Here is a 27705-nt window from a genome sequence, read left to right on the forward strand (position 1 = left end):
ATAATAATGATATGAAACAAATGTGAATGCAAAGCTTAGATAAAAATATTACAGGTAATAATTATTTTTTGTTTAAAAATTATTGATTATTTTTTCTAATTCATTTCTTTATTTTATTGGAAAATACTATACCATGGACCCCCCCTTAAAGGGATTATGTTGAAGCAATATTTTTCTCATAAATAAAGCTAATTTGTTAAAATTGGTTGAGCTTGCTCACAAATTTGAGCTAACTAGACTTCCTTGTTTTCTTTGTGTTAGGCCAAGCCTTGAGCCGAGTTGAACTTGTTTTTCTCCTTGAGGATATGGGCATTGCCCATCTATCAATATGAGCACTGCTCATCTGTCAAGCCTATGAGCATTGCCTATATGTCAATATGAGTTCCACTCATCTATCCAATGAGCATTGCCCATCTATCAATATGAGCTATATTCATCTGTCCTATGGGCATCCCTTATCTGTCAATATGAGCTCTACTTATCTATTAATTTTATAGGCATTACTTATTTGCTAATAGAAGCTCTATTTCTCTATTGAATCAGGAAACAGTAACTAGGGAGTATTTACCTTGGTTGTAATGGTACCTGACATATACTATAATGGTTGTGGTAATATCTTGCATGTAATAATACATATTAAAGATTATTTTGAATCACACATTATTTTTATTAATGAACCAATTTGCCAATAGGAAATCTTAGTCTATAAACTATCGTCATATCTTGAATCAAGGTCTTTCACCATCAAAGCCTCCTGTATCATGGATTTTCCCTTGAGTGCCATCACATAATAGCTTCCTATCACCATACGATCTCCCTCATATCTCTTTCTACCCCATTTGAAGTCAAGAACTTGACTTTTAGATGAAACGTTGATATAACTACCACATTGCATTCAAGGTAGGGCATCCAATGATCACATTATACAATAATATATGATCAACCACCAAAAACCTAGTCATCATCTCATCCAAGTTGATATACTTCTGTGCTTAAGCCGTTAATTCTCCCATGTCAATTGTAGGCTTCTTCCTTAGTGGTATTAGGAATTCTTCAAGATGAAGTGTTGTTGTTAAGGTTGCTATAGTTACTCCATAATCTAAAATCCTTACCTCTAGGGTTACGTTAGTAAATCAATGCATAAACTCCTTCCGTGACTCTTTTTAGCCTTGAACGAAATTCATTAGATGAGCAAATGCCTTGGCAATCTTTCAACTGTTGATGAAATGTCTAATGGAGAGCTGCCCCATATATGAAAAAGCTCTAATCGATTGTGGTTTAATGATCAATACCAAGATCTTGCATGCCCTTTCAATGTTGTAGCAAATACTCGACACATAATAACATATGGTGCACTTGAAGCTGCATCAACATTCTAGAAGTATCCCAAATGATCTACTAGGTCCAAAGCACTATCGTATTCGTCAAAACTTGACATTTTGAATTTTACGAGTTATGGAACCTCCATCACCTCTTGGGTAAAAGGAGGATCTGAGAGCTTAATAGATTGCTCTCTTAGTATAGACTTCTTACAAACCTCCTTCATTAATTTCTTTAATTGATCAATCATGTTAAACTTTTCCTTAAACACTAATGAGTGGTGCTCATCAATATCTACACTATCAGCGTCCTTAGACCTAATGCTTTTGTCGCCAACATTGAAGTTTTTGGGGTTAGTTCTTGTTGATTCAAGCTTCAACATCTTTTTCCTTTGGTGGCATATCCAACGGAGGTGTTGCTTGTTTTTGTATAAAAATGATCCTTATTTTGTTGCAAAATTTCACTAAGAATTTCCTCCATTCTTTTCTAAAAAAAACAAAAACTACTCCATGGGAACCATTACTTCTTGTGATGCACTAGTAGGTTGTAGTGACTAAACTAAGAAAGGAGAATGAATCCCATCTAGATGGCTAGAGCCAGAGTTATGTGAAGTTGTCATGATACTATGTCAACAATACTCCTTTCTCATAGACAACACCAAACTGTCGCCATTAAAGTTTTTTGAGCTTGATCACGACATAGATTTCCTAAAAAGAGAGTAAGAACTTGGAGGACTCGGGGTGTAATTCGGGGAATATCTCCAATAGTTAAGTCAGGAATAGAAGGAGTAAGGAAAAGAAGGACAATAGTAAAAAAATTGCGGTGCTATGTGTTGCCTTACCTCTCTCTTGAAGCGCCATAGTATGAACCCTTTTTGATATTCAACACCAAGGGTTCTTAATGTCTATGGAGTTATAGGAAATACACCCCTTAACTCTTCTCCTTTCCTTAGAGATTATAAGTTCTTAATCGTGTACCTTAAGTTACATTCCAGATAGATGTTTCATGCACCATCAATATTCATATTCAAATCTTTACTAAACGACTTGAGGGTGTTTGTTTACACTTAATATTCTCTAAATAGAGATTGAATTCTAAATGGTTCAATATTTAGTGAACTAGTATTATTTAGTTAACCTCTTAATGAGCTTTTGAGTTCTTTCAGAGAAAGTCAAAGATTGGTCTTGTTCATATATAATTGTTATGCATGAGAATATTGCCTAGTTAACCTCTTAACGAGCTTTTGAGTTTACTTTAATGGACTTGCGTCTCCTTTTTAAAAAAAGAATAGAATATTATTTTTGTTCCAAAGTAATTTTTATGTAGTACAAATTTATCCTAAATTTTCTCCATAACCAATTTTTTCATTTATGATCAACACAAACTCTTCTTTAGTAAGTATATCAATATGAAAAAATAAATTGTGGAGACAAACATTTGTCCTCGTAAAGCAAACCAAATTACACACTAATTCCTCAAACGCAACCCCTCCCTCTGTCTTCTCCACGACTCTGCGCACAGCTGTGCCAACCTCCACGCACAGCCCAGAGCCAGTCCCACGCGCAGCCGCCTCTCCTCTCCTCTCCCCTCTTCTGCGGTAAGCTAGTGCTACTTCTTCTTCTTCTTCTCTAAGTGGTCTGCGTTGTCTTTCCAGGAATTTAAAAAAAAAAAAAAAATCCTTGGCTTGTGCTGCCTGATCGTGTCCTCTCGTATTGTAAAATCGATTTCAATTTTGATGTGCATATTGATTTGGTAATTTTTTTTTTTTTGTTTTCATTTGTTAATTTGGTCTATTTTTTAGTTTAGGTATTGGTTCTTTTGATTCCCAAATAATAGAATGCCATGTCCCTTTAAGGTTCTGTGAACTTTTGAGACAATGGAAAAATTTCTGAATGTAAATGTTGTAATTTTGCCCAAAGGTGATTGTATTTTGCCGAAATTTGATTAAAGAATGGGAATCAATGAATGACAACATTTCCATTGACAAACATGCGCTGTAGTCTTTTTAGGTTTAATCTCAACCCTTCACTCGGGAAACAAATGCTTCCTTGCCTCTCCCTGCCATTCTCTCCATTTTGGAAGGGGAAAAATTCCAGATTTCTTTTATTATTATTATTATTATTATTATTAGTTCATTACGCAATGAAGGCAAGGACCGATCATTTTTGAAGTATTATAATTATATTGAAAAGCACAGTGAAATACATAAAGGGCCAAATCAACATATCATGTTACCCAGCTTGATCACACTGCTATTTGCCAAGAGTCAAGACCACCTACAAAATAACTACAGTTTCTAACTCCAAACAGATTCATATCATATTGGTATGCAAACCATGTATTCATATGGCATATCATAGTTTTGGAAAATATTGAGGCCATATGTTCAACAATAAATGTATTCTTTTGCATTGTATTTGAATTAATTCAATTCAAGCATTCCCATTTTCCGGGAACATTTGAATCTGTACCACCCAAAGATCTTCAAACCCATTCAATATTATAAGATTATTCCAAATGGGTCTATTCATTTTTGACATTGCATTCTCCACAAGCAGTTGTTGGTCAAAGTTCCCTTTAATATTTTCTTCTTTGAAACTTCATAATATATTTTTCTTGATAATAATCTATTAAAGTGGGCACATGATTATTTTTGCTATAATAAATTTTTTTATTTTATTTTTGGAAATGCCTATTATTTTAACAAACAGCTCTGTTTTTGATAGTTCAGAGGGTTAAAACTGAAAAAAGATAATTATTCAGAGGTTAGTTAGTAGTTACCAAATGGCTGAAATAATTCAACATTTAGATTCAAAGACTAGTTCCAGTTATATTCGGAACCTGACTTACAGATTTAGAATTGTATTCAGCATTTAGCGCTAAATGCTAAATTTTATCGAAAGCCCCCTTAAACTATTCAGTATTCAGGGGTTCACTTTAGTTCTAATTCTGAGTCTCAGATTCAGAACTGGATTCAGCAATCAATGTTTAATGCTTAATTTTGTCAAGCGCCCATTTTGTCTTTAGTCTTTTAGGAGTAGTTCAATCCGAGAAAGTGTGGGTGGATTTATGCAAATGCGAACACCGACGTAATTAATTTTGGTAAATGAAAACTAAATTTTTAAACATTCATTAAAAATATTAGATGCTATTTTTGGTCATATTTAAGTGCAATACTTTCTTAGTAGTTTATCTCAACTTAAAACTACTACTCTAACAGGGAGTTTCATAGAGGGCTTTCTCTTTTGACACATTCACTCCTTTGTTCTATCTCTTGTTTGAGTCGTTGTTCAGAGTGAGTACTCACTGGCAAGGTATGCCTTCTACTCCTCTTTCTGTTACTTTACCTGTGTCCAATTTCTGTCTAATTCATCCTCTTTATTCTTTCTATCATTTGGATTTTCTAAGGAAAATGTGGTTAATTTTAATATATATATATATGTGTGTGTGTGTGTGTGTGTGTGTATGTGTGAGTGTTTGCAATGTTTGTGTTCTGTATTTCAATCTGATTATGGAGTATCCTCTGCACTCCAAAAAAAGAAAAAAAAAAGCGTCCAACTCCTTGAACTGTTTAATCAATTAATCACCTGATGTCTATTTTTGGTGGATTGCATGTTAGTCTGTTGGTTCCGTTCTTCTTGCTATCTGAAAGATAAATTCACCGTCGATGATCTACTTCTATTAATTGCTGTGACTGCAGCTTGGATTTAGGCTGTTTTTCTTTTCTTTCATTTTTTTCATTTATTTTTTATATTGTAGAGTTTGATTGAAATGAAGATCTTTAAATGGATGAGTGGTTTATAACTTAAGGGATAATAGAAGAACATATCCATACTGGGTTAGGACTAGCACTTGTAAAAGATGAACTATTGTTGCATTTGATTTGCAGAATTAGAGCCAAAATGTAATCTAAGTTCATGCCCCGGTGCCATTCCTCTGTTTGGTTTCAACAAATAATATGGAATGGAATTCCAAATGGAATAATGACTCTTGCCAGTGATGGAATTGCAATTCCAGCCAGATGGGCTGGAATTGCTATTCATTCCTTTGCAATTGTTCCTTAAATCTTTTTTTTTTTCCCCTAAAATTTCCTTAAATATGTTAAATCACAATAACAAACTTATGAATTTCCCCTTCATTTCCAGTCCCATTGTTTCTAACTCACTTCACATTGGTCTAATCTCCTTCAGACCCCTCCCTTGCCATGCCTTGTGAGCATAGGGTCGTTGGGAGTTGGCAGCCATGATAACCTGCAGGCACACATCTCCCTTCTACTTCATATTTACAACCAGGCCTAACCTTTTCCTCCATCATTCTGTCAACGTGTGATTGCAACTCTCCTCTCTCGATCTTTGACGCTCCCTCTTCTTTGCTAGCAATGGATGATGAACCTCTCTCATTTCTAACAATCTCAATTGATGATTATGATGGTGGCCTAGATGACATTTTCTTCTTCTCAATTGATGACGACCATATGAGCGAATCTTGGTGATGGCTGCTAGCCTCCTTTTTCTCTTTTGTTGCAATTTCTCGTAGACGCTTTCTCATTGTTATCTCTGATAGGGGATCGGCTAGCTCTTTTAAAGAAGAATTCAACCGTGTTCATTGCTGACAACCATGGGATCCTTGGTGTTCATGATTGCTGATCACGATCGATCAGCGATCATGAACCAAGTATGTTCTTCTCTCTCTCTCTTTCTCTCTCTGACTAAATTTTATTTTAAACATGTTTAAACTGTACAAAAAATGGGGGTTAATTGAAGTTCTTTATTTATGGGCATTTTCTAGAAAATAATTTATTTTTTTATTCCATTCTAGAATTTCACATGTTTATCCAAACATAGTAATTGAATTTCGACCTCAACTCCATTCCAATGAAAATCAGTGCATAAGAAGGGTGATCAAATGCTTTTGGCACTTGCAATATAGACTGTTGAGAAAATTGGCACTAGAGATTAGACCTTGAATAGCTTGGATGGAGGTAGTCAGAAAGGGATTTAATGGCATTCCAAATTTCATAGGATGTGCCTAAACTGCAAAAATGGGAAAACATGATACATCTAGCTGTCACCCGGCCATAATGAGTGAAACTTGAAGGTTTTGTTGTTATTCTCACTGTTGTTTTTTTCATAAAATTTTTGATTCTGAAAATTCTTTGTTTGATGCCATGTTTAATTTGTATGATACCCTATTCATATCTTTTGATTGCTGTATGAGTTTCAAGTACACTTCCATACTACTGTGTTTGATAAGTTGAAGATATTAATATTTGTCTTTAATCTTTTCTCCCAATAAATGCTAACTTTGTTTAACATTATCCAGACCTGTGGTGGAGCAAGGGATTTATCTGAGGGGACAAAGCAGAGCTTTTACAAAAAAATACTAAAGAAAAAGAAAAACACAAATGCAATTTTTAAATGGGCAAAGTAAAATACCTCAACAAATTCTATTTTTTAAAACATTATCCATACCTGTGTGGGGCTAGGAATTTATCTTTGAGGGGACAAAGTAGCGCCATTACAAAAAAATTCAAAAAAAAAAAGAAGAAGAAAAACAACATGAGTACAAATTTTTAAAGGTACATGGTAAAATGCCCCATTTTTTTTTTGAAGGAATGGGGAATGTGTTATAATTTTATATCATAAATAGCCAAAAATTTGAGAGGACTAAATATGATATTTTTAAGTCAGGGGGATCAATTGTCTTCTCTGCCACTGCCTCCCAGGCTTTGATACATACAAACAATACATGTTCTTTGCTGTTGTGGCTCATGGTTGAATAATGCAGAAGGGAGCCTATATTGTTCTTTAGCAAATTGTGCTGGTATTTTTTCTCACATAATTGATGTGTAGGGCTATGAAGAAGCTGTGGCATGCTTTTGATAGCATGATTGAACTAACTGTAGTTTCTATAAGGACCGTCCTCCAAGACTAACAAATGGAAGTTTTACTGGCATCCTTCTCTAATTATAGTTTTTTAGATAAATGTTTTCATTTCATATTGATAATAATGTTAGGTTTTTAGGATTCTTCTGCTTTGTCGAAGCAACAACCGATGGAGTCATCAATTGGTCTGATGAAGGTCCTTGCTTTTTCAGTTTGAACACACACGACTGACAAGGGAGAACATCGTCGTACATGACATGGAGCCCTTCTAAACTCGAATGATGAAGTTGTGATGTCTTCCTCCCTACGTCTTCCATCTTCAAGATGGCAAGCATGGTGCACCTTTCCTCTCACCTTCCCCTAAACCTCATCACCTGAAACTCTAATCCATCAAAGCCCTAAGCCTGAAACCGAACTCTATTTCTCTCCTATTCTTAGCAACCAAACACTGTTTTTTCCCTATCCACCAAAAATCCTCTTTGAGCACCAGAATACCTGTCAACGGAACAACAAACAACAAAGCAAAAGATTTCTTTCCTTACTGCCCCCATTAATTTCCTTATATTTCAATTCATTATTTTGTAAAGTTAGCATATATTTAGTTAACATGTATAGGGCTTGACAGATTATAGTTTACTTGTATAGGGCTAGAATCATGCTAGACCTTATGTACTTTCCATGTATAGCATCCTTGTAAAGTCTATATATAATATACAGAACTCAAGGCCAATTCATTCTGCCATTCACAAAATATTTGACATGGTATTAGAGCTAGCTGACTGCTAGGTTTTTTTTTTTTTTTTGATTTTTTGTCTTCTCGGTTTCGTGGCTGTTGTGGTTTTGTTTTCTCTTCTGGAAATTTTCTCTGTTCTTTCGGTACTTATGTGGCTGCGTGGCTGTCGGCACAGCAGGCTTTTGGGTTGCCATTTATTCCTCCAGTTTATGTCCTTGTAATTCTCGGCAAGCAGGAAATAGTTTTCTTCTGCTGTTTGTGACTTTCGGCAAGTAGGCACAACAGGTTTCTGGTTTGCCACTTATTTCTCCAGTTTCTATTGCTGTTTGTGACTCTCAGCAAGCAGGCTTGTGACTTTCGGCAAGCAGGCACAGCAGGTTTCTGGTTTGCCACTTATTTCTCCAGTTTCTGTTACTGTTTGTGGCTCTCGGCAAGCAGGCAACAGCTTTCTGTTGCTGTTTTTGGCACTTATCTTCTTGGTAGAACAGGTTTTTGGTTCAAGATTTAATTTTTAGTGCAGTTTTTTGGTTCAATATTTAATTTTTTAGTGCACGGAAGTTGTTCTTGGTTCTTCTTTGTACCTGCGTTGTTTATTTTGGGCTTCTAGATTTTCTGGTGGTCTGTTTCTTTTGGCACAATCTGTTTTTTTGGGGCTTCTCGATTTTCTCCATTATTCAGCATGGACTCCGCACTTGTGTGCGCCAAGTTTATGGGCAACAATTATTCTACATGGGCTTTTTAGTTTAAACTTTTCCTGAAGGAGAAAGATCTTTGGGGTCATATTGATGGCACGGATTGTGCACCCCATCCTAATAAATCCAAGGAGTCCCCAACTTGTCCTTCATGGGCTATGTTTGATGCTCGGATTATGTCTTGGCTTCTTGGCTCGGTTGAGCCACATATTGTCCCCAACTTGCAATCTTATCACATTGCTCAATCCATGTGGACTTATTTAAAAACAGTATATCATCAAGATAACGGTGCCCGTCGTTTTTAGTTAGAGCATACGATTCCCATGTTTCAACATGACAATCGTTCCATCCAAGACTATTATTTGGGGATTTTGACTCTTTGGAATGAATATTCTGATATGGTTACTGTGGATGTTCCTGTGGCTTTTCTTCCCATTATTCAACGTCTTAACGAGACTAGTCCTCGTGATCAGTTTCTTATGAAATTCTCCCTCGAGTATGAATCTGTTCGCTCGTCTCTGCTAAATCGCTCTCCTGTTCCTTCTCTGGATGTTTGTTTTGGTGAGTTACTTTGTGAAGAACAACGACTTAGTACTCAAGTTACTTTGGCACAATCTCATGGTAATTCCGGGTTTGTCCTTGTGGCTTATGTTGCTCAATGTCGAGGGCCGCTTGCGCATTCTAGCACTTTGCTGTGTTTTTGCTGCAATGAAATTGGACATATCGCTGCTAATTGTTCTAAGAAATTCTGCTCTTATTGCAAGAAAAAGGGTTACATTATCAAAGAATGTCGTATTTGCTTGCAGAATCGTCAGGCCTAGGCATTGCAGACTTTTGTTTAGTGTACCCCCACAATGGCTCTTGCAGTCCCTGGCTCTTCTTCAGGTGGCTTCTGTGATTTACTGCACACCCGAAATGGTGCAACAGATGCTAATTTCGACATTATCAGCAATGGGGCTCCAAGGTAACAATTCTACTAATATCTGGTATGTGAACTCTGGTGCCTCTAGTCACATGACTAATAATCCCACTACCTTGTGTCATGTTCGGCCCTACGCTAGTCAATCTACTATTCAGACTGCCAATGACAGTTCTTTGCCAATAGCTGCTGTTGGAGATGCCTCTTCTAAGTTCACTAATGTGTTTCTTGCTCCTCAGCTTTCCACGAATCTTATTTCTGTTAGTCAATTAGTTGATAACAATTGTGCTGTTAATTTTTCTGGTAATAGTTGTGTTGTGCAAGACCAAGTAATGGGGGAGTTAATCGCGAAGGGACCTAAAGTGAGGCGCTTGTTTCTACTACTTTTTCCTGTTCCAGCACGTTCTCCAATTTCTTCTATTAAGTCTTTTGCTTGTAATAATGTTTCAGATCGTAGTATGGTGTGACATCGTCGTTTAGGCCATCCCAATACTTAGATCTTATCTCATGTATTGAACTTTGGTTTACTTAGTAATAAAGAACGTTCTTCTTTATCTCCTGAGTGTGCCTCTTGCAAACTTGGTAAAAGCAAAACTCTTCCCTTCCCTTTGCATGCTAGTAGAGCTTCTCAGTGTTTTGAGCTTATCCATAGTGATGTTTGGGGACCTTCCTTGGTTAGTTCACATGAAAAATTTAAATACGATATGACTTTCATTGATGATCATTGCAGATTTACTTGGGTTTACTTTCTTCGCTCTAAATCTAAGGTTTTTCGTACTTTCATTGAGTTTTTAGCATATGTTAACAATCAATTTTCTGCTTCTATTAAGACATTATGCATAGATTCTGGTGGTGAATATGTGTCTACTGAGTTTCAAGCATTTTTTGGCTTCTAAAGGCATTATTTATCAACGTTCATGTCCTCCTACTCCCCAACAGAATGGAGTAGCCGAACGGAAAAATCGTCATCTCCTACATGTGGTTTGTACTCTCTTGATGGAATCCTCTGTTCCATCCTTGTTGTGGGTTGAGGTTCTGAAAATTGCTACTTGATTAATTGTTTACCTTCTCAAGTCCTACTCATGGAGTCTCCCTATTTTTGTTTATTTGTTAAGCAACCTAGTTATGATAACCTCTGTTCCTTTGGTTGTATATGTTTTGTTCATTTAGCTCCTCATAAGCGACATAAATTATCTGCTCAATTTGTTCGATGTGCATTCTTGGGATACAATGTATGTCAAAAGGGATTTGTTTGCTATGATCCAACATTACATCGTACAGCATTTCTAGGAATGTTATTTTCTTTGAAAATCAACGTTTCTTTCCTATGTCCTCTGTACCCTCCTCTCCTACTGTGATTCTCCCCTCCTTTGAGGAGCAGCTCTCAGATCCTCATCCAGTAAGGTCTCATGTTAAACCAAATATTGTGTATACGCGGCACCCTCGCCTACAGTCTCTTTCGGTAGCTCATCCGATATCTGATCCTACCATGCTCTAGATTCATTTAGTTCCAGCACCTCCAAAGCCTTTGGTACGTCGCTCTTTTCGAGTGTCTATACCCCCGGACAGGTATGGGTTTCCCTCTTCAAGTTCTGGTAACTCTGTTTGAGCTCTTATTGCTGCATTGTCCAATTTAGATATTTCCACTTCCTTCTCACATGCTGCCAAGCATGATTGTTGGCGACAAGATATGCAGGAAGAAATTGCTGCTCCAGAGGCCAATCACACCTGGGACATTGAGCATTGTCCTCCCACCATTGTTCCTCTGGGTTGTAAATGGGTTTACTCAGTCAAGGTCCGATTTGATGGAAGTCTAGATCGCTACAAAGCTCGCCTAGTTGCAGTTGGGAATAATTAGGAATATGGTGTCAATTATGAAGAGACCTTGTGGCTAAGATGACTACTGTTTGTACGATTCTGGCTATTGCTGCTTCTAGTGAGTGGCCACTACATCAGATGGATGTCAAGAATGCTTTTCTTCACGGGGATCTTAAAGAGTGTATTTATATGAAGCCACCCCTGGGCTTATTTCCCTCTTCGACTTCACATGTGTGTAAGCTTCGTCGTTCTCTTTATGGTCTCAAACAAGCTCCGAGGGCCTAGTTTGATAAATTCCGCACCACTTTATTACAATTTTCATTCAAACAGAACGAGTATGACACTTCACTGTTTCTTCGGAAATCAGACATGGGTATTGTTGTTTTTTTGGTTTATGTTGATGATATTGTGATTACTGGTTCCGATTCTGCTTTACTTGCTCATCTCAAGACTCATCTCTCAAAGTCCTTTCATATGAAAGATCTTGGGTCTCTCACATAGTTTCTTGGTCTTGAGGTGAATCATAGTCTCTCAGGTATTTCACTCAATCAACATAAGTATGTTGGTGATTTGGTGGCCATAGTTGGCCTTCAGAAGGGTACTTCTGTTGATACTCGCATCGAATTAAATGTCAAGCTTTGCAAAGAGGAGGGTGACTTACTTGCTGATCCCAGTTTATACTGGAAGTTGGTGGGTAGTCTTGTCTATCTCACTATTACTAGACCAGACATTTCTTTTGCTATATAACAAGTTAGCCAATTTCTTCAGACTCCTTGTCATCTTCATTTGGCTACTGTCTGTCGGATCATATGCTATGTTCAGGGCATTTCTGCCCGTGGTTTATTCTTCCTGCATGCAATTCTACTCGCCTTGCTGCTTATAGCGATGCTGATTGTTGTGCGGATACACGTCGCTTCATCACTGGTTGGTGTGTGTTCTTAGTTGATGCATTGATCTCTTGGAAGAGTAAGAAGCAATACAGAGTTTCTAAGTCATCGACGGAATCTGAATACCAGGCGATGTCTCTTGCTTGTTATGAAAATATTTGGCTTCAACGCTTGCTTGCTGAGCTAGATTTTTCTGTGACCGATCCTACACCTCTACATACCGATAATATGAGTGCTATCCAGATCACGGCCAATCTTGTCTATCATGAGCGCATGAAGCATATTGAAGTCGATTGTCACTCTATCCGTGAAGCAATTGAAGCTTGTGTTCTCACTCTTCCACAAGGGAGGATAGGAGTTGGCCACTTAAGCAGTTACAAATTTTCCTATCTAAAATGACGGAGGATCCCTGGATTAAGTCTTTTGGAACATCAAACTACTTTATCATGCTTTGGTGGAGAGCCAACAACTTTGGTTGATTCTTATCTTTGGAAAATATTACAAACAAAGGTGTAAAACATCTGATTTGCATACTAGAAGGGAAGGGGGCAGGGGGACGGTTTAGGTTTTTTGATATTGTTAAGGTTTTTAAAGAACACAAGAAAAATACAAGCTCCAACTCCAGGGAGGTGCCGAGAATGTGCTGTCTGGACTATGGATCAACAAATGTGCAAGGGCAGTGTATATTGATAAGAATTTCAGCAAGAACATAATCAGTTTGGAGCTGTGCAGATATTTTAGACTATAGGGCAGGAAGGAATTCCGACAAAGATCCGCAAAGAGGAAGGTGTTTAGGAGTTGGAAATAAAGAAAAAGAACCCACACAAGGTAAGTTTGTTCCCCCTTTGAATAGGGGCGGGGGGGGATTGAGGAGGGATACTGGAGACAATATCCAAATGGACATCAGAAAATAGCTGGAGTTCCATTGGGCTAGAAAAGACAAGAGTGAAAAATTGGGCCATAAAGTATAAATCATATGGGTTTAATTTTTCTAGGCCTAAAATTGAGTTTCCTAAGCCCTTTTATGGAAGAACTACTTACAGCTAGGCTTTGAAGACTGGGCTAAAGAATTTGGGTATAGAGGAGGCCCATTTGTAATTGCAAAATGGCTCAGGAACAGTTAGAATAGGTGGCATCTGGGCTTTATCCCAAAACAGTGGGCAGGAGCCCTCCTCTTCTAGAGAATGTTTTTTCTGGGATAGGAAGAAAGAGAACACAAGGACATGTACAGTGCAATTGGAGGAATTACATTTAGTTGAAGGGGAGACAATTTTAATGAAACAAAAAATATTGACCTCCAAGAAGGAAAGGCAGGGGCTGCGATGGAAATGCAGAGAACTTCCTCTCAAGTGTTGAAAAGATTTGATGAAGTCTATCAACGCACAAAAAATAATATTTTAGAAGCAAGCCGTCTGGATAAGAGGAAGGGTAAAGAAGTTGTGGAATCTGGGAGTCAGGACGAAGATAATTTTGAATATACAGAAGATAGCAAAGAGTCCTTGTCATCATTTGAGTCCAAGGATGAGGATTTGTTAATAGAAAATCTAAGGAAGGGTGAAGAAAAGAATGTCGTAACTACATAGAATTGTATTGGTCTATGTATGAGTAATTAGAGTACAAATGAGGTTAGGATTTTAGATGGTACTTCTCTTCCCACAACAACTTCAAAGTCCCCAATCCTTCGATGAGCCCAATCACTTACCCTCTGCAATCAATTCTGAAGAGAAGACAAGCAATTTGGCAAACAACTAAGGAAACAAAATTGGATAGAGATGCTATTTCCGAAGGTATGCCATTTAATTATGTCTTTTCTTGTATTATTTCTGAACTATTAAATTGCCATAAGGAATCAAGGGGTGAAAGAAATTTACCAACGTTGACCTTTTAGGGGATGAGAGAGAAAACCTATAGGCTTAGGAACTACTTGACGGTATGGATCTTAGCTTGACAGCTCCTTCGGGTGATTTGATTAGGCTTAAGAAAGATGATTTGTGGGAGAGGAAAAAGGCTAAAAAATTGAGCAAGGACCGTGTTAGATTAGCTTCCTCGCTGAAGTATGAGAAAGGGAGTAGGTTTTCAGGGACTGGTAGTGTCTCCAAATGAAGATTTTGTCTTGTAATGTTAGAGGTTTTGGGGGATTTAATCAAAGGAGGGTCAAGGATTTGATGAATAAAATGAACCTTGATAATTTGTTTCTTCAAGAAAAAAATTGGTGAGATTGATTCCCTTTTCTTTAGAAGTATTTGGGATAATAAATTCAAGGAGTGGGTTTTTTTCTCCCATCCTTAGGAACCTCGTGAGGTCAATTAGTGGCGTGGGACACCAGGTTAGCAACTTGAAAAGATAATATTTTAGGCTCGTTTTCCTCTCTTTCTTACTTGAGATTAAGGGTGTAGGGGAATGGTGGTTTACCTCCATTAATGGCCGTACTCAACACTCCCAGTGGAATGATTTTATCATAGAGTTGGCTAGTCTATATGGGCTTTGCAATCTGTGGTCGGGGGTGGCTTTGCTGTTATCAGAACCTTAATGGAGAAGTTCAGGGGCTCTAGGGTGACTAGTAGCATGAGACTCTTTGACTTTTTTATTAGGGATTGTGGTCTTAGGGATATTCCTTTGAACAATGGCCATTTCACTTGGGTGGCTTTTGTGGTCTGGATTCACATGGATAGAATGATGTATTCTGATGCGTGGGAGGATTTTTTCCCTAATATTGTTCAAGAGACTCTGGTTAGCCCCACTTCTGAGCACTGCCTGATTCTTTTGGAGTCCAATCTATGTTGTGGGCCCAATTCCTTTTAGTTTTGAGAGTATTTGTCTTACACACCCTTCTTTTTGAGATTCTACTAAAGTTTGGTGGAGAGAGTGCCATGTTCAGGGTTTGGAGGGCTTTAAGTCGATGAGAAAGTTGAAATTTATTTAAGAAAAATTGAAAGTTTGGAACAAAGAAGTTTTTAGGGATATTATGGGAAAGAAAAATGATATTTTGATGGAGATTAGTGGTATTGATAGACTGGAGGAGTGTGGTTTATTAGGGGAGGAAGATAGAGCTAGAAGGGTTCTTCTTAGTAATAATCTCGAGGTGCTACTTATCAGGGAGGAAAGGAGTTGGTGACAAGAGTCTAGAATTGATTGGGTTTGAGAAGGGGATTGTAATACTAGACTATTTCATAGGGTGGCTAATTTTTATTTTTTTTGGGGGGGAGGGGGGGGGGGGGGAGAGAAGGAAGAGTTTCATTTAGGAGTTGGAGGTTGATTCAGGAGAGGTGGTGACAGATCATAATTATATTTGGAAGGAGGGTACAATGTTCTATTAAGGTTTGAACCGAGATGAGTTGCAGGTTGATTAATGGTGGAGGTGTTGGATTGGAAACCTGTTGGGAAAAGGTGGCCAAGTGGTTGGAGAGACTATTTGACTTGAGCGCACCAGGTCTAGATGGTTTCACTATGGCTTTTTTTAAGATAATTGGGAAGCGGTCACAGAGGATGTCTTGAAATTTTTTATGGAGTTTCATAGGAATGGTGAGGTGTGCAAAAGCATGAATTCTACTTTCATTGCCCTGATTCCTAAGATAGGTCAGAAAAATAAAGGATTTTAGGCCAATCAGCTCGGTGACTAGTAGTTATAAGCTGATTGCAAAGGTTTTTGAAAAGGATTAGAGAAGTATTGGAGGACACGATGTCTTTGGTGCAATTTACTTTTGTTAAAGACAGACAGATTTTAGATGCTGTTTTGGTAGCCAATGAGGTGGTCGAGGATGTGAAGAAGAGGGACAAAAAAGGATTGATTTTTAAATTGGATTTTGAAAAAGCTTATGATATGGTTAATTGGGGTTTTCTAATGAATGTGCTCAAGAGAAAAGGTTTTGGGAGTTTGTGGTGTAAGTGGATAGGAGGGTGCCTCAATTCTGCTAATATGTTTGTGATTGTTAATGGTCAGCCTAGGGATTGGCTCCTACATCTTGAGGGGATTGAGACAAGGGGATCCATTATATCCTTTCTTGTTCACTTTGGTCGTGGATGTCTTGAGTAGCTTGGTTTCCCATGCTCAGGATTTGGGAATTATTAGTGGTCTGTCTGTAGGTAGAGAGGAAATGGAGGTGTCTCATCTTCAGTTAGCAGATGATACCATCTTTTTTCTTGAGAATGATGCAGCAAAATTTCGTAGGATTCTTATGCTGCTTAGAATTTTTGAGAGAATTTCAGGCTTAAAATTCAACTTGTTTAAGAGTGGCCTAGCTTAGCAGGTATTAATCTGTGTAGTAGGGATTTTGATAATCTTAGATCTTTAGCCGGCTGTGTATCCCTTTCTTGTGTGTTTTCTTATCTTGGTCTTCCTTGGGGGAAATCCTGTGTCTTATGCTTTTCGGGATCCTGTGATAGAAAGAGTGGGCAATAGATTGGAAGGTTGGAAGAAGGCTTGTCTTTCATTAGGAGGTAGGATTACGCTTATTAGTGCTTTCCTTGCTAACATTCTCATTATTTCCTTAATCTTTTTAAATTACCTCCTAGGGTGGCTAGGAAATTGGAAAAATTATGAGGGATTTTTTATGGTCTGGTAGTGGAGAGAATAAAAGGGGGATCACTTGGTTAGTTGGGATGCTGTTTGGAAGCCTAAGTCTGAATGGGGGCCTAGGTCTTGATAATGAGGTTTCTAAAAACATTTCTTTAATTGGAAAATGGTTATGGAGGTTTCCTTTAGAACCTACTTCCTTACGGCATAAGGTAATAAAGAGTAAATATGGGTTGCACAGGAATGGATGGGATTTAAAAGGAAGTGGCTATGCTACTCATGCAACTTCTTGAAAGTTTATTTCACAGATAGCTTCTGTTTTCCTTTTTTTTTTTTTATTCAAAGTAAGGAATGGGGACAAAATGCTTGTTTAGACTTTCCTCTGTCGATAAGGCACCAATTTCAGTTTTTTATTTCAATGTGAGGGGCTCTTTTTCTTGGTATTTCCATTTTTTTAGAAGTCTAAATGAGAGATAGGTTGACGAGTTAACTTGTTTGTTGAGTGTGTCGGATTAATTTGTGGGAGGACAGAAGGCTTTTTGATTGGGGATACTTCAGGGTCCTTTCTTCAAAGTCTTTTTTGGAAAATCTTACTAAATCCACAAATCATAGGCCTTTCTTGTTAAATAAAGTTGTCTGGGAAGCAAAGGTTCCATTTAAACTGCAGGCTTTTGTTTGGACTCTCTTACTTAACAATAATATGAATGATGTGTTATAGATCAGGAGACCCTACAAAACTCTTAGTACAGATATCTGTATGCCGTACAGTGGTTCAAATGAGAGTTCTAGCGATCTATTTCTTCATTGTAAGGTGGCGAGATACATATGGAATAATCTGTTTTCGTTTTTCGGAGAAGAGTGGGTGGCTCCGAATCTACTTTTGATTTTTTAATGGTAAAGTTTTGGGGTTTTGGAAAGAAAAAAACAGAGAGGAATTTTTTGGTCTGCAGTTTTTTCAGTGCTGTGGATGACGTGGAATGAAAGGAATGACAGAATTTTCAGACGTAAGAAACTACTCCTCTACTTTGGGAGAAAGTCATTTTTAACGCCTCTTTTGGGCTCATTCTTTTGGGATTTGTAAGGGTTTGTCGCTGTCTGATATCCAAAGAGATTGGAAGACAGCTTTAATGTAACTGTCCTTCTTTGTTAGTTTTCAGTTTTGTTGGAGGATTTCTTATCCTCCATTCTTTGTAATTATTCTTGTCATTAATAGATTCTCTGTTGCTATTAAAAAAATTATTAATAATAATGTTTTTTGGTATTTCAAGTAACATCAACAGAGACATACCTTCCACCACCCCCACTCCTGCCCGTGCGCAAAAAAAGTTAAATTTTAGGAGGTGAGATCATGATTGGTGAATTGAGTAGATTTGAGTTTGGGCTCATGTAGATTCAATGTAGTTTTAGCTTACTTGAAATACCAAAACTAATTGTAGTTTCAAATACATGGAATATGATAACTGTGAGGTACTCTCTCTCTCTCCCTGAAACGCTAATCAACAAACTCTACCCATTTAATATTATCCCTCTGGATGGTAGAGCTAGGAATTTATTTCCAAGGGGACAAAGTAGAACCCTTCTAAAAATACTTCAAAAAGATTATTTGCGCAACCCAAGTATAATTTTTTAAGGGATTGAGATAAATAAAGTACCTTAAATTTTCATAGCATGATTGAACTAATTGGAGTTTCTATTGGAGGGTTTATCCTCTACGACACTAACAGAAGAGAAGTTATGATAGTGTCACCCTACAAGGGGTCTTCTAATCCTTGCCATCTACAAATAAGAAACTTTAAAACTGTGGAGTTTGTGGCTGCAAAGTGGCTTCATTTCACTTCTAGGCTACATAGGTTAATTTGGATATATTTTTGGTTTATCCTTCATTTGCGTGTGCAGGTCAGTTTTTTTGAGCTACCATATATTTTTTCTTGTGGCATCTTAAAGTTGACTCAGTGGTATTGAACAGCCATTCAGACACCAACATTTTTGGTGTAGTTCTTTATGTTTGTATGTTTTGAAGTCATCATGTTAGACAAGTTATATGCTAATACCAATGCCAATGTCTTTGTTGTGTGGATGAAACAAACCTTTTTGACAAGGCCTTGCCAAAACCCAACTTGAATATAAGCCCCTTGGGCCTCATTAGCTACATGTACTTCATCTAAGATTTGTCCATCTTTAATGAATGCAAATTGAGCAATGGTGACTGTCTCACCCAAAATCTTTCTCAACCATTTTGATAAAACCTAGGGAGGATCTTGCAAAGACTTGTCACTAGACTTATAGGCCTAAAATCCCTAACCTTCCCAGATCTCTCCTTCAGAGTTCAAACTATTGCCCAGTGTCCGCCACCCCATTTAGGAACTCTGCAAGAACTCAAGATATCCCCTTCCCAACATCCCAACTCTCTTGAGAAAAATGCTGTTGTAAATCCATTTCGTGACCTCAGAGCTTTTTATCTACTCATCTCAAATACAATTTTTTCAATTTCATTGGCTTCAAAGGGCCTTTCAAGTCATTATGTAGAGCTCGGCCCAATGGGACTTCAATCAAGTCCCTACTGCATCAATGTGTTGTGAGGAGGTTGAGGTGACTCATCTCTAGTTTGCTAGTGGTACCTTCCTCAAGGATAATGTCGCAATCTTCTGAAAGACCATTATCTTGTTGAAAATCTATGAAGAGATTTCAGGCTTAAAAATCTTGTTTAGAGTGGTAGCAGGCATTAATGGGCTTTAAGGATTTGTTAGGGTGTGTTTCCTTACATTGGCTGCTTTTGTATCTTGCTCTTCCCTTGGTGGAAGCCTAGGTCTGTGGCTTTCTTGGGACTTGGTGATTGAGAGGGTGAGCTAGAGGTTGAAGGGGCGAAAGAGAGTGTACTTATCTGTTATCTCTTCTGGGGGTTCCCATCACTCTCTTTAGTGATCTCCTCTCTAACATCCCAATTTATTTATTATCCCCTTTTCAAGTGCCCTTGAGTGTTGCTAGGATTTTTGAGAGGTTGATGCATGACTTACTTTGGTTCGGTTGTGGTGAGAACAAGAGAGATCATCTTGTTAGCTAGGAGGTAGTTAAACCCGAAGGGGGCAAGAGGCTTGACAATTTGGTTTCCAATAAAATCTCTAATAGGTAAATGGATGGTAGTTTTCCTTAGAAGTTAAACTCTTTCAGGAACCATGAGATAAAAAGTATGGGCTTCATTAGATTGGGTAGGATACTAGAGGAAGCGGCATTGTTTCTCATGCAAGTCCCTGGGAATTCATCTCCCTTGTTGCTTGTCCTTTCTTTCCTCTCACTTGCATCCGTGTGGGTATCGATAGCAGGGTTTGGTTTTGGGAGGATGCTTGAGTAGGTGAGAGTCCTTTTGAGTTGATGGTGCCTCATTTGTCTAAGGCTTCCTTCCCTTTGCAATGCACCTATCAGCTTTTTTTGTTTCTTTTCCCTTTCATTTTGGAAAAAGAGGGGGGGGGGGGGGGGGGGGGGAGATGCGGTCTCTTTCTTGAGATTCCACTTCTTTACGAATCTCAATTAAAGAGGTTGATGAGCTATCCACCTTGCTTACTACTCTGGATCGTTTTGGTTCATCTGATAGTGGGGATGTTGTGGGAGGATAATTCCTTAGGTCTTTTATCATCCAAACCCTTTTTCCTTCACCTCTTGAAAACTTTCTCCCTCAACCTTTTTCCTTGATTAAGGGGAACCTAGCAAAGGTGGTCACATGATTTGGTAGGCAAATGTCCCCTTTAAGATTCAGGATTTCATCTGAACAGTGACTCAGTTAAAACGTATGATATACTACAAATCAGGAGATCCTGTAAGTCTCTCAATCCTGATATATGTTGTATGCGCTGCTAATCCAACAAAACCAATGCTCATTTTTTCCCTCACTCTGGATGCCAAGTTATCTTCGTAACATTTTTTTTTTCTTGTTTTGGTGAAGTTTGGTGGGGGCACAAGAGCGTAAGGGATCTTTTACTTGTGGGGTTTTGGGGTTTGCGAAGAGCAGGAATGGAATAGCTTTATGGCACTGTTTAGTTTTTGCAATCCTTTGGACTCTTTAGCTTGAGAAAAATGCTAAACTTTCAAGGGTAGTTCTAGATCTCTTACCTCATTATGGGATATAGGGGTGTTTTTGGCATCTCTTTGGGCTCTTTCTTTTGGTTGTGTTAGGGGCTGTATTTGTTTGACTTTCGAAGATATTAGAAGGCAGATCTAGCTTAGTTTGTTTGTAGATTTTTGCAATTTCGTGTTGTTTTTTGGAGGTGATATCATCCTCATTGCCTTGTAATTGCATTTTGTTATGTTGATAAATATTTCTCTCATCCAAAAAAATATGAAATGCTACAAAATTCCAAATAACAAGTTCATATCCTCTTTTCCAATTGAATGCATGGCATAAGATTTTCACAAACAACTCCCAAGAATATGGAGTTAGACCATATGTTTATACATGTAAGTTTTTTCCCCTCCTAAATTAATTGATCAATTTTCTTTAAATTATTTCTTGAATTTTCTATAATTTTGAATTTAATCATACTATATTAGTTTATTCTAATGAGTAATGAGAGTTGAGAGAAGTGGGATTCATGATGTCTTTCTTTCTGGGGATCTCAAATTACTACTATGATCCACTGAAAGCTCTCTCTCTCTACAACATTAGCTGGTTCAAAATTTAAGTACATAACAAGAAGTTCATAGAGTAAAGTTTGTCTTTTAATATATATATATGAATTAAGGAACTTCACCTGTGATGCACTTAATGTCCCAATTTTTTCACACACAGCCCTATGATGTGAATCCTTACCGAATATTTGTTGGGGTGTCCCCTACGAGCGACGTGTTGCACTCGTACCATTGGAGTGTAGCAAAAAGTGAGTGATGGTGGGCTAGGTCGTCGCCCCGAAGCAACGTGCCATGTCGGCGCCTAGGCACAATGTCAAATATGCGAGTGTTTTTACATTATTTTGGACATGAGCAAGTAAAAAAGTTAGTTCAGGAAACTAGGATTAGATTAGCAACTTGGAATATAGGAACACTTACCGGTAAAAGCATGGAAAATTGTGGACACAATGATTAGACGAAAAATTAATATAATTTGCCTTAAAGGAATTAAGTGGGCGGGGGAGAAAGCTAGATAAGTTGATAAATGAAGATTTAAACTTTGGTACACTGAAAAAGAAAAATAGAAGAATGAAGTAGGAATTATTGTAGACAAAAACTTAAAAGATAGAGTTGCTGATGTAAACAGAGTAAGCGATAGAATTATAAAAATCAAGATAGTATTAGGCTAGGAGATAATAAATATCATTAGTGCTTATGCTCCTCAAGTAGGCTTAGTAGAAAATTTTAAGAGACAATTTTGGGAAGATATGAATAGTATTATACAAGGCATACTAGGGACTAAGAACAAATTTATAGAAGGAGATATGAATGGACACATTGGAAGGAATAATAAAAGTTATGAAATGATACATAGAGGATATGTATATGGAGACAAAAATGAGTCTAAGGAGATGATCTTAGACATCGCTATGTCATATGATTTTAGTATAATAAATACTTGCTTTAAGAAGAGAGAAGAATACTTAATAACCTTTAAAAGTGGACAAAATATAAATCTAATAGATTTCTTTTTAACTAGGAGGGTAGATTGTTTATCATGCAAGGATTGTGAAGCTATTATAGGTGAAAGCCTAACCACACAACATAGAGTCTTAGTGTTAGATATATGTATTAAAAAATGGAAGAAAAATGATAAAATAAATCAGTGTAAGAGAACTGGGTGGTGGAACCTGAAGGGAGAAAATATATTAAAATTTAAAGATTAAAAAATCAAAGATGCGGATTGGACTATAGAGGATGGGATAGATACAAATACTCTTTGGAGTAGATTAGCTAGTTCTATTAAAAAGATAGCAAAAGAGATTTTAGGTGAATCAAGAGAAAGATTCTCGAATAGCAAAGAAAGTTGGTGGTGGGATAAAGATGCCCAAAAAGCCGCTAAGAAAAAACAATTGGTATAAAATGTGACAAAAATGTAGAAACATAGATAACTTTGAAAGGTATAAAGAGGCGAGAAAAGATGCAAAAAGGGCCGTTAGTGTAGCTAAATACAGATCATTTAATAGTTTGTATGATAGATTAGATATAAAATAAGAGGAAAGAGATATATTTAAACTTGTTGAAGTTAGAGAAAAGAAAAGTAAGGACTTAGGAAATGTAAAATGTATAAAAAGTAAGGATGATATTATCTTGGTTAAGGACGAAGACATAAAAGAAAGATGGCGAATTTACTTTAGTAAGTTGTTTAATGAAAACCAAATAGAAAGCTTAAACTTAGATTTGACAAATGCGGAAAAACTAAAAATATGAGATTTATTTGCAAAATTAGAGTTAATAAAGTTAAGTTTGCATTAAAAAAAATGAAAAATGGGAAAGCTATAGGACCGGATAACATCCCAATTAAAGTTTGGAAATGCTTAGGTGATAACGGAATTATATGATTAACTAATTTATTTAATACAATTATAAAAATAAAGAAAATGCCAGATGAATGAAGGAAAAATACTTTAATGTCTATATATAAAAATAAATGAGATATTCAAAATTGTAATAACTATGGTGGAATTAAACTTATGAGTCATATGATGAAACAATGGGAAAGGGTAGTTGAACAAAGATTAAGGCCAGAAACGAAGGTCTTAGAAAATCAATTTGGTTTTATGCCTGGGAGATCTACCATAGAAGCTATATATCATTTAAGAAGATTAATGGAAAAGTTTAAGGAAAAAAAAAGAGGGACTTGCATATGGTATTTATTGACCTAGAGAAAGCATATAATAGGGTACCTAGAGAAGTTCTATGGTGGGATTTAGAAAAAAAAGGGTGTATGTAGTAAGTATACTGATGTTATTAAGGATATGTACGATGGAGTAATGACTAGTGTAAGGACTATAGATGGAGAAACTAGAGAATTTTCAATCACCATAGGTGTGCATCAAGGATCTACTTTGAGCCCTTATCTTTTTACTTTAGTGATAGATCAACAAATTAAGAGTATTTAAAATGAGGTTCCATGGTGTATATTGTTTTCAGATGATATTGTATTGATTGATGAAACTAGGGGCGGAGTAGAGGCTGAGTTAGAATTATGGAGAGAAGCTTTGGAATCTAGAGACTTTAGGATCAGTAGAAATAAGAAAAAATTTATGAAATGTAATTTTAGTAATGGTAGGAGGAATATTGGAGATAAAGTTAAACTTGATGATGAAGAAATAAATAATACTTGTCGATTTCAATATCTTGAATTTATTATGCAAGTTGAAGGAGAAATTGAAGATGATGTAATGCATAGAGTTAAAGCAGGTTGGGTAAAATGGAGAAATGCTTCAAGTGTACTTTGTGATTGTAAAATACCCTTAAAATTAAAAAGGAAGTTTTATAGGACGGCTATAAAGACCAATTATGCTATATGGATCAGAATGCTGGATGACGAAGAAACAAAATATCCAATATGTAAAAGTTGTCGAGATGAGAATGCTTAGATGAATGAGTGGTATAACACTAAAAGATAAATTAAGGAATGAATATATTCGTGGTAAATTAGGTGTAGCTCCTGTAGAAGATAAAATAAGGGAGGGACGACTCAGATGGTATGAATACTTGCAACGTAGGCCACATAGTGCGCCAGTGAGGAAGAGTGAGTTAGTTTATGTGAGGGGTAGTAAAAGGAGTAGGGGTAGATGTAAAATAACTTGGAATGGGATAGTGAGTAAAAATTTAATAGTCCTGAATATGTTAAAAGAAATGGTCCATGATCGCATAAATTGGCAGAAAAGGATTCATATAGCTGACCCCACCTAGTGGGACTTAAAACTTGGTTTTGTTGTTGTTGTTATATATGAACTAAGGAAAAAGCAAGGCACAACTAGCAGCTGCCCACAACCCACCCCTCTCCCCCCAAAAGGGCAGAAATTGCTTTAAACACACACACACACACACACACGTGTGCCTGCACGCACAAAGAGACATGCTCACAGTTGGACTAAGATAGAGGCATGATTTTAGGAAAGTGGAAGAAATTATGTGCTATTTTTTTTGTTGAGCAAAGAGTTTGACATGACAAGAGACATGATATTGGAGTATTTGGTTGTGCTATTTTTGCGAAAGCAAGAGGGTGTCGAGTGTCTCAAACATGCTATGGAGTCCTATATAGTCATTGGAAGAGAAGTGTTGGAAACTACACGACTGAGTGCAATGTGGAATTGCCCATTCAGTGATTAGCTGAAGTTTTTAGCTGAGGTGTAGCATCAGATCAATTTCTACATTGTTTAAAAATATTTGATTTCTTACATAATCTGATGAGGCTGATTGACTGATTCAGTGTCTTATTGTCAAGTCAAGTATATGGGTGTTGAACTTTACTGGAAGTACTGTTTCAAAAGATCAAATTTTTTTAAAAAATGTACTCCAGTTTACTGATAAAAGGTGTTGCATGTATTGAACCTTGAAGAATTGAATTGTGTGTGTAAATTGAAAGTGTTGTAGGATCAGGACCCCATTTATTTCATGCATTTGTAAATTCATGTCTTCGAATTTGGTAGCTTGATTTCAGCCGAGAGGTTGAATGTTGGTTGTTGACTAGATGTTGTAGAGAGATAGCGAGGGCATCAAAGTGACATCTCAAAAAACTAGTGGGAGCACCTTCAGAGGGCACATGCACTCATATATTTAATCTTTTGAGTACAAATGAAATATTTGATGTGCCTAAGTTTTGCTTCAAGGCAGAAGGGTTAAAATTAGGGGGGGAATAGTTCTATGAAAATCCTTGTTATTACTAAGTGCAAATTCACGTCTTCTAGGTATGTTATTTATGTAAGAAATGTAAATCATATAATAATGGAGGATATTGAGGTCATTATTAGACATACTAAAATATAGGGATTTTAATTGTGAACAACAATCTTAAACACGAGCTTTCCTTCGGTTCAACACAGAAAGAGGGGGGAATTCAAGGAGCAATTATAGCTGGCCAGGCTGCTAGGGTAAGAAATAGGACTCGATGATAACCAGAATTGCTGTTGTAATCATTATAAGTTCTTGATCAGTAACATTTTGCCCCCCTCTTTTTTCTTTTCTTTTTTTACCTCTCCCTCTCCTTGTCTTTTCACCATAATCTAATCTCAGATTCCTCCATTAATTTTTCTTCTTGGGATAAGGTTTGATATCATGAATGAGAGTGCTCTATTAATGATTCAGATGGTTAATTGGTTGATTGCCCATAAAATTTGAAATTGCTGATGATTTAGGGCTAAAAAAATAAATAAGGCTGATTTGCCTTTAAGAATTTCAATCCTCAAATATAGAAGTATCAATCTGCAGACCTATGCCATAAATTTGTTAAAAATGTGGAAGGTGCCATAGAGGCACCTTCAGGTGATGGTTTGTGGTTGCAGCTGGCAGTGGTTGATCTTAGTAAGTTAGCTATGCTTAATAAGGCAATTTACACTGTGTCCATGAGTGTGAAATGGGTTAGTCTTTATGACCCCGCTTTTGACACTGCTTTTACCTTTTTTTGTGGTGGCCGTGGGTATGTTGGCTGAAGACTTAACAGGATTCTTAGCTCTTTCTTCCTAGTCTTACTCGCCTTACCATAAAAAATGTTTTACCAAATGACATTTATTTGTGGTGGTTTGTTTTTGTTTTTAAATTTTTAGTTTAGTTTTTTTTTTTTGGTTATGTTTTTGAATGTTTAATATGCATACAGTTCATATAGTAATGTAATTCCTTAGTAGTTTTTTCTCCGGGGCTGAGCTTTCTTCGGGGGATGTGGTTTTCTCGTTAAAAGAAAAGGTGGGGCTTGTTTTCTGGATGTGACATTTTTAGCTTTCTTGAAATTGTTTTTTAATTCTATTCTGCAGAATTTGGATTTACAGGCTGCAAAGATCACAGACATTATAATGGAATTAGCTGACAGGGCAGTTGGGTTTTTGTTATCGTTAATCAGCTTATCCATATTTACTTATTATACTTTTTGGGTCATTATCCTGGTTAGTTTACAACACCCCCCTCCCCCTTTTTATTTCTGTACTTCTAACTTGCTTGTATGTGTTGTTTACTCATATGATGATGGTTTTCCAGCCATTTGTGGACAGTGACCATTTTATCCATAAGTACTTCCTGCCCCAAGAATACGCCATACTCATACCTGTATTTGCTGGGGTGGCACTTCTCGGCTTTTTGTGCGTCTTTATTGGGTCCGTGATGCTCAAATCCAAAAAGAAGAAGGCGTGATGCAGGTCTATACTCCAGCTTTTGTTTACTTTAAGTGCATTTCCTTTATGTTGTCAATTGAATGAATCCTTAAGTTTTGAAATGAGAGTAGCTTTCAGGACATCTGTTAGTAGGCTATCGTAACTCGTAAGTACTAGTGTGAATCACGGTTTTAGCCGGTGTCATTGCAGTTTAAATCCGGTGAGTCCTACGCAAAGTCAGTCAAAAAAATCACTTGGCAGAATTTTGTAGTATCTTCATCTTAATATCAAATTGAATGTAAAAAATTCTGAGATCATGTCGAAATTGCTGTCAGCTTTCCTATAGTGGGTCTTGGTTGATCATGTGCTTTTGATTTGAAACTGATCTGATAATTTTTTTTGTCCATTAAAGGCTCACACTAGTCCCAGGCTGCACAATGAAAGGTAGCAATCTCCCAGTCCATTCCATTTTATCAGTCATTAATATGTACATTCACAGCATAAGAGAAGAACATCTGTTTTGGTATTGATTTTATATATATAGTTATCTACGAGTTATTTGTTTCAAAGGAGTTTCAAACAAGCCTGTGCAGGGCACGCATATGCAGTATTCCTAGAGAATAATTCATTTCTCCAATGTGTTTCGAGTGCTGATTTTGGTAATAAACCTTCACTCTGTTTTTGGTTA

The 27705-nt window shown here is 37.0% G+C and overlaps 2 protein-coding genes across 6 annotated transcripts; both read left to right on the plus strand.

Moving 5' to 3' along the window:
- The first annotated feature begins 2740 nt into the window (after positions 1-2740).
- Positions 2741-27705, plus strand: LOC131164884 (dolichol-phosphate mannose synthase subunit 2). 5 transcript variants are annotated; one of them, XM_058122411.1, is made up of 5 exons: positions 2748-2917; positions 4541-4634; positions 26685-26813; positions 26905-27062; positions 27430-27705. In XM_058122411.1, exons 3-4 carry the CDS (start codon positions 26724-26726, stop codon positions 27055-27057), a joined length of 243 nt encoding a protein of 80 aa, XP_057978394.1. In that variant the 5' UTR covers positions 2748-2917; positions 4541-4634; positions 26685-26723; the 3' UTR covers positions 27058-27062; positions 27430-27705. The 5 variants fall into 5 exon arrangements, with proteins under 5 accessions (XP_057978397.1, XP_057978393.1, XP_057978396.1 ...); XM_058122412.1 differs by lacking the exon at positions 27430-27705 and adding an exon at positions 27228-27360; XM_058122414.1 differs by lacking the exon at positions 4541-4634 and having other exon boundaries at positions 2741-2917.
- Positions 5471-10100, plus strand: LOC131164883 (uncharacterized). Its single transcript, XM_058122409.1, has 2 exons — positions 5471-5808; positions 5884-10100. Exon 2 carries the CDS (start codon positions 9180-9182, stop codon positions 10014-10016), a length of 837 nt encoding a protein of 278 aa, XP_057978392.1. The 5' UTR covers positions 5471-5808; positions 5884-9179; the 3' UTR covers positions 10017-10100.

This window comes from Malania oleifera, chromosome 9, assembly GCF_029873635.1.
Source record: "Malania oleifera isolate guangnan ecotype guangnan chromosome 9, ASM2987363v1, whole genome shotgun sequence".
Taxonomy (NCBI): Eukaryota; Viridiplantae; Streptophyta; class Magnoliopsida; order Santalales; family Ximeniaceae; genus Malania; species Malania oleifera.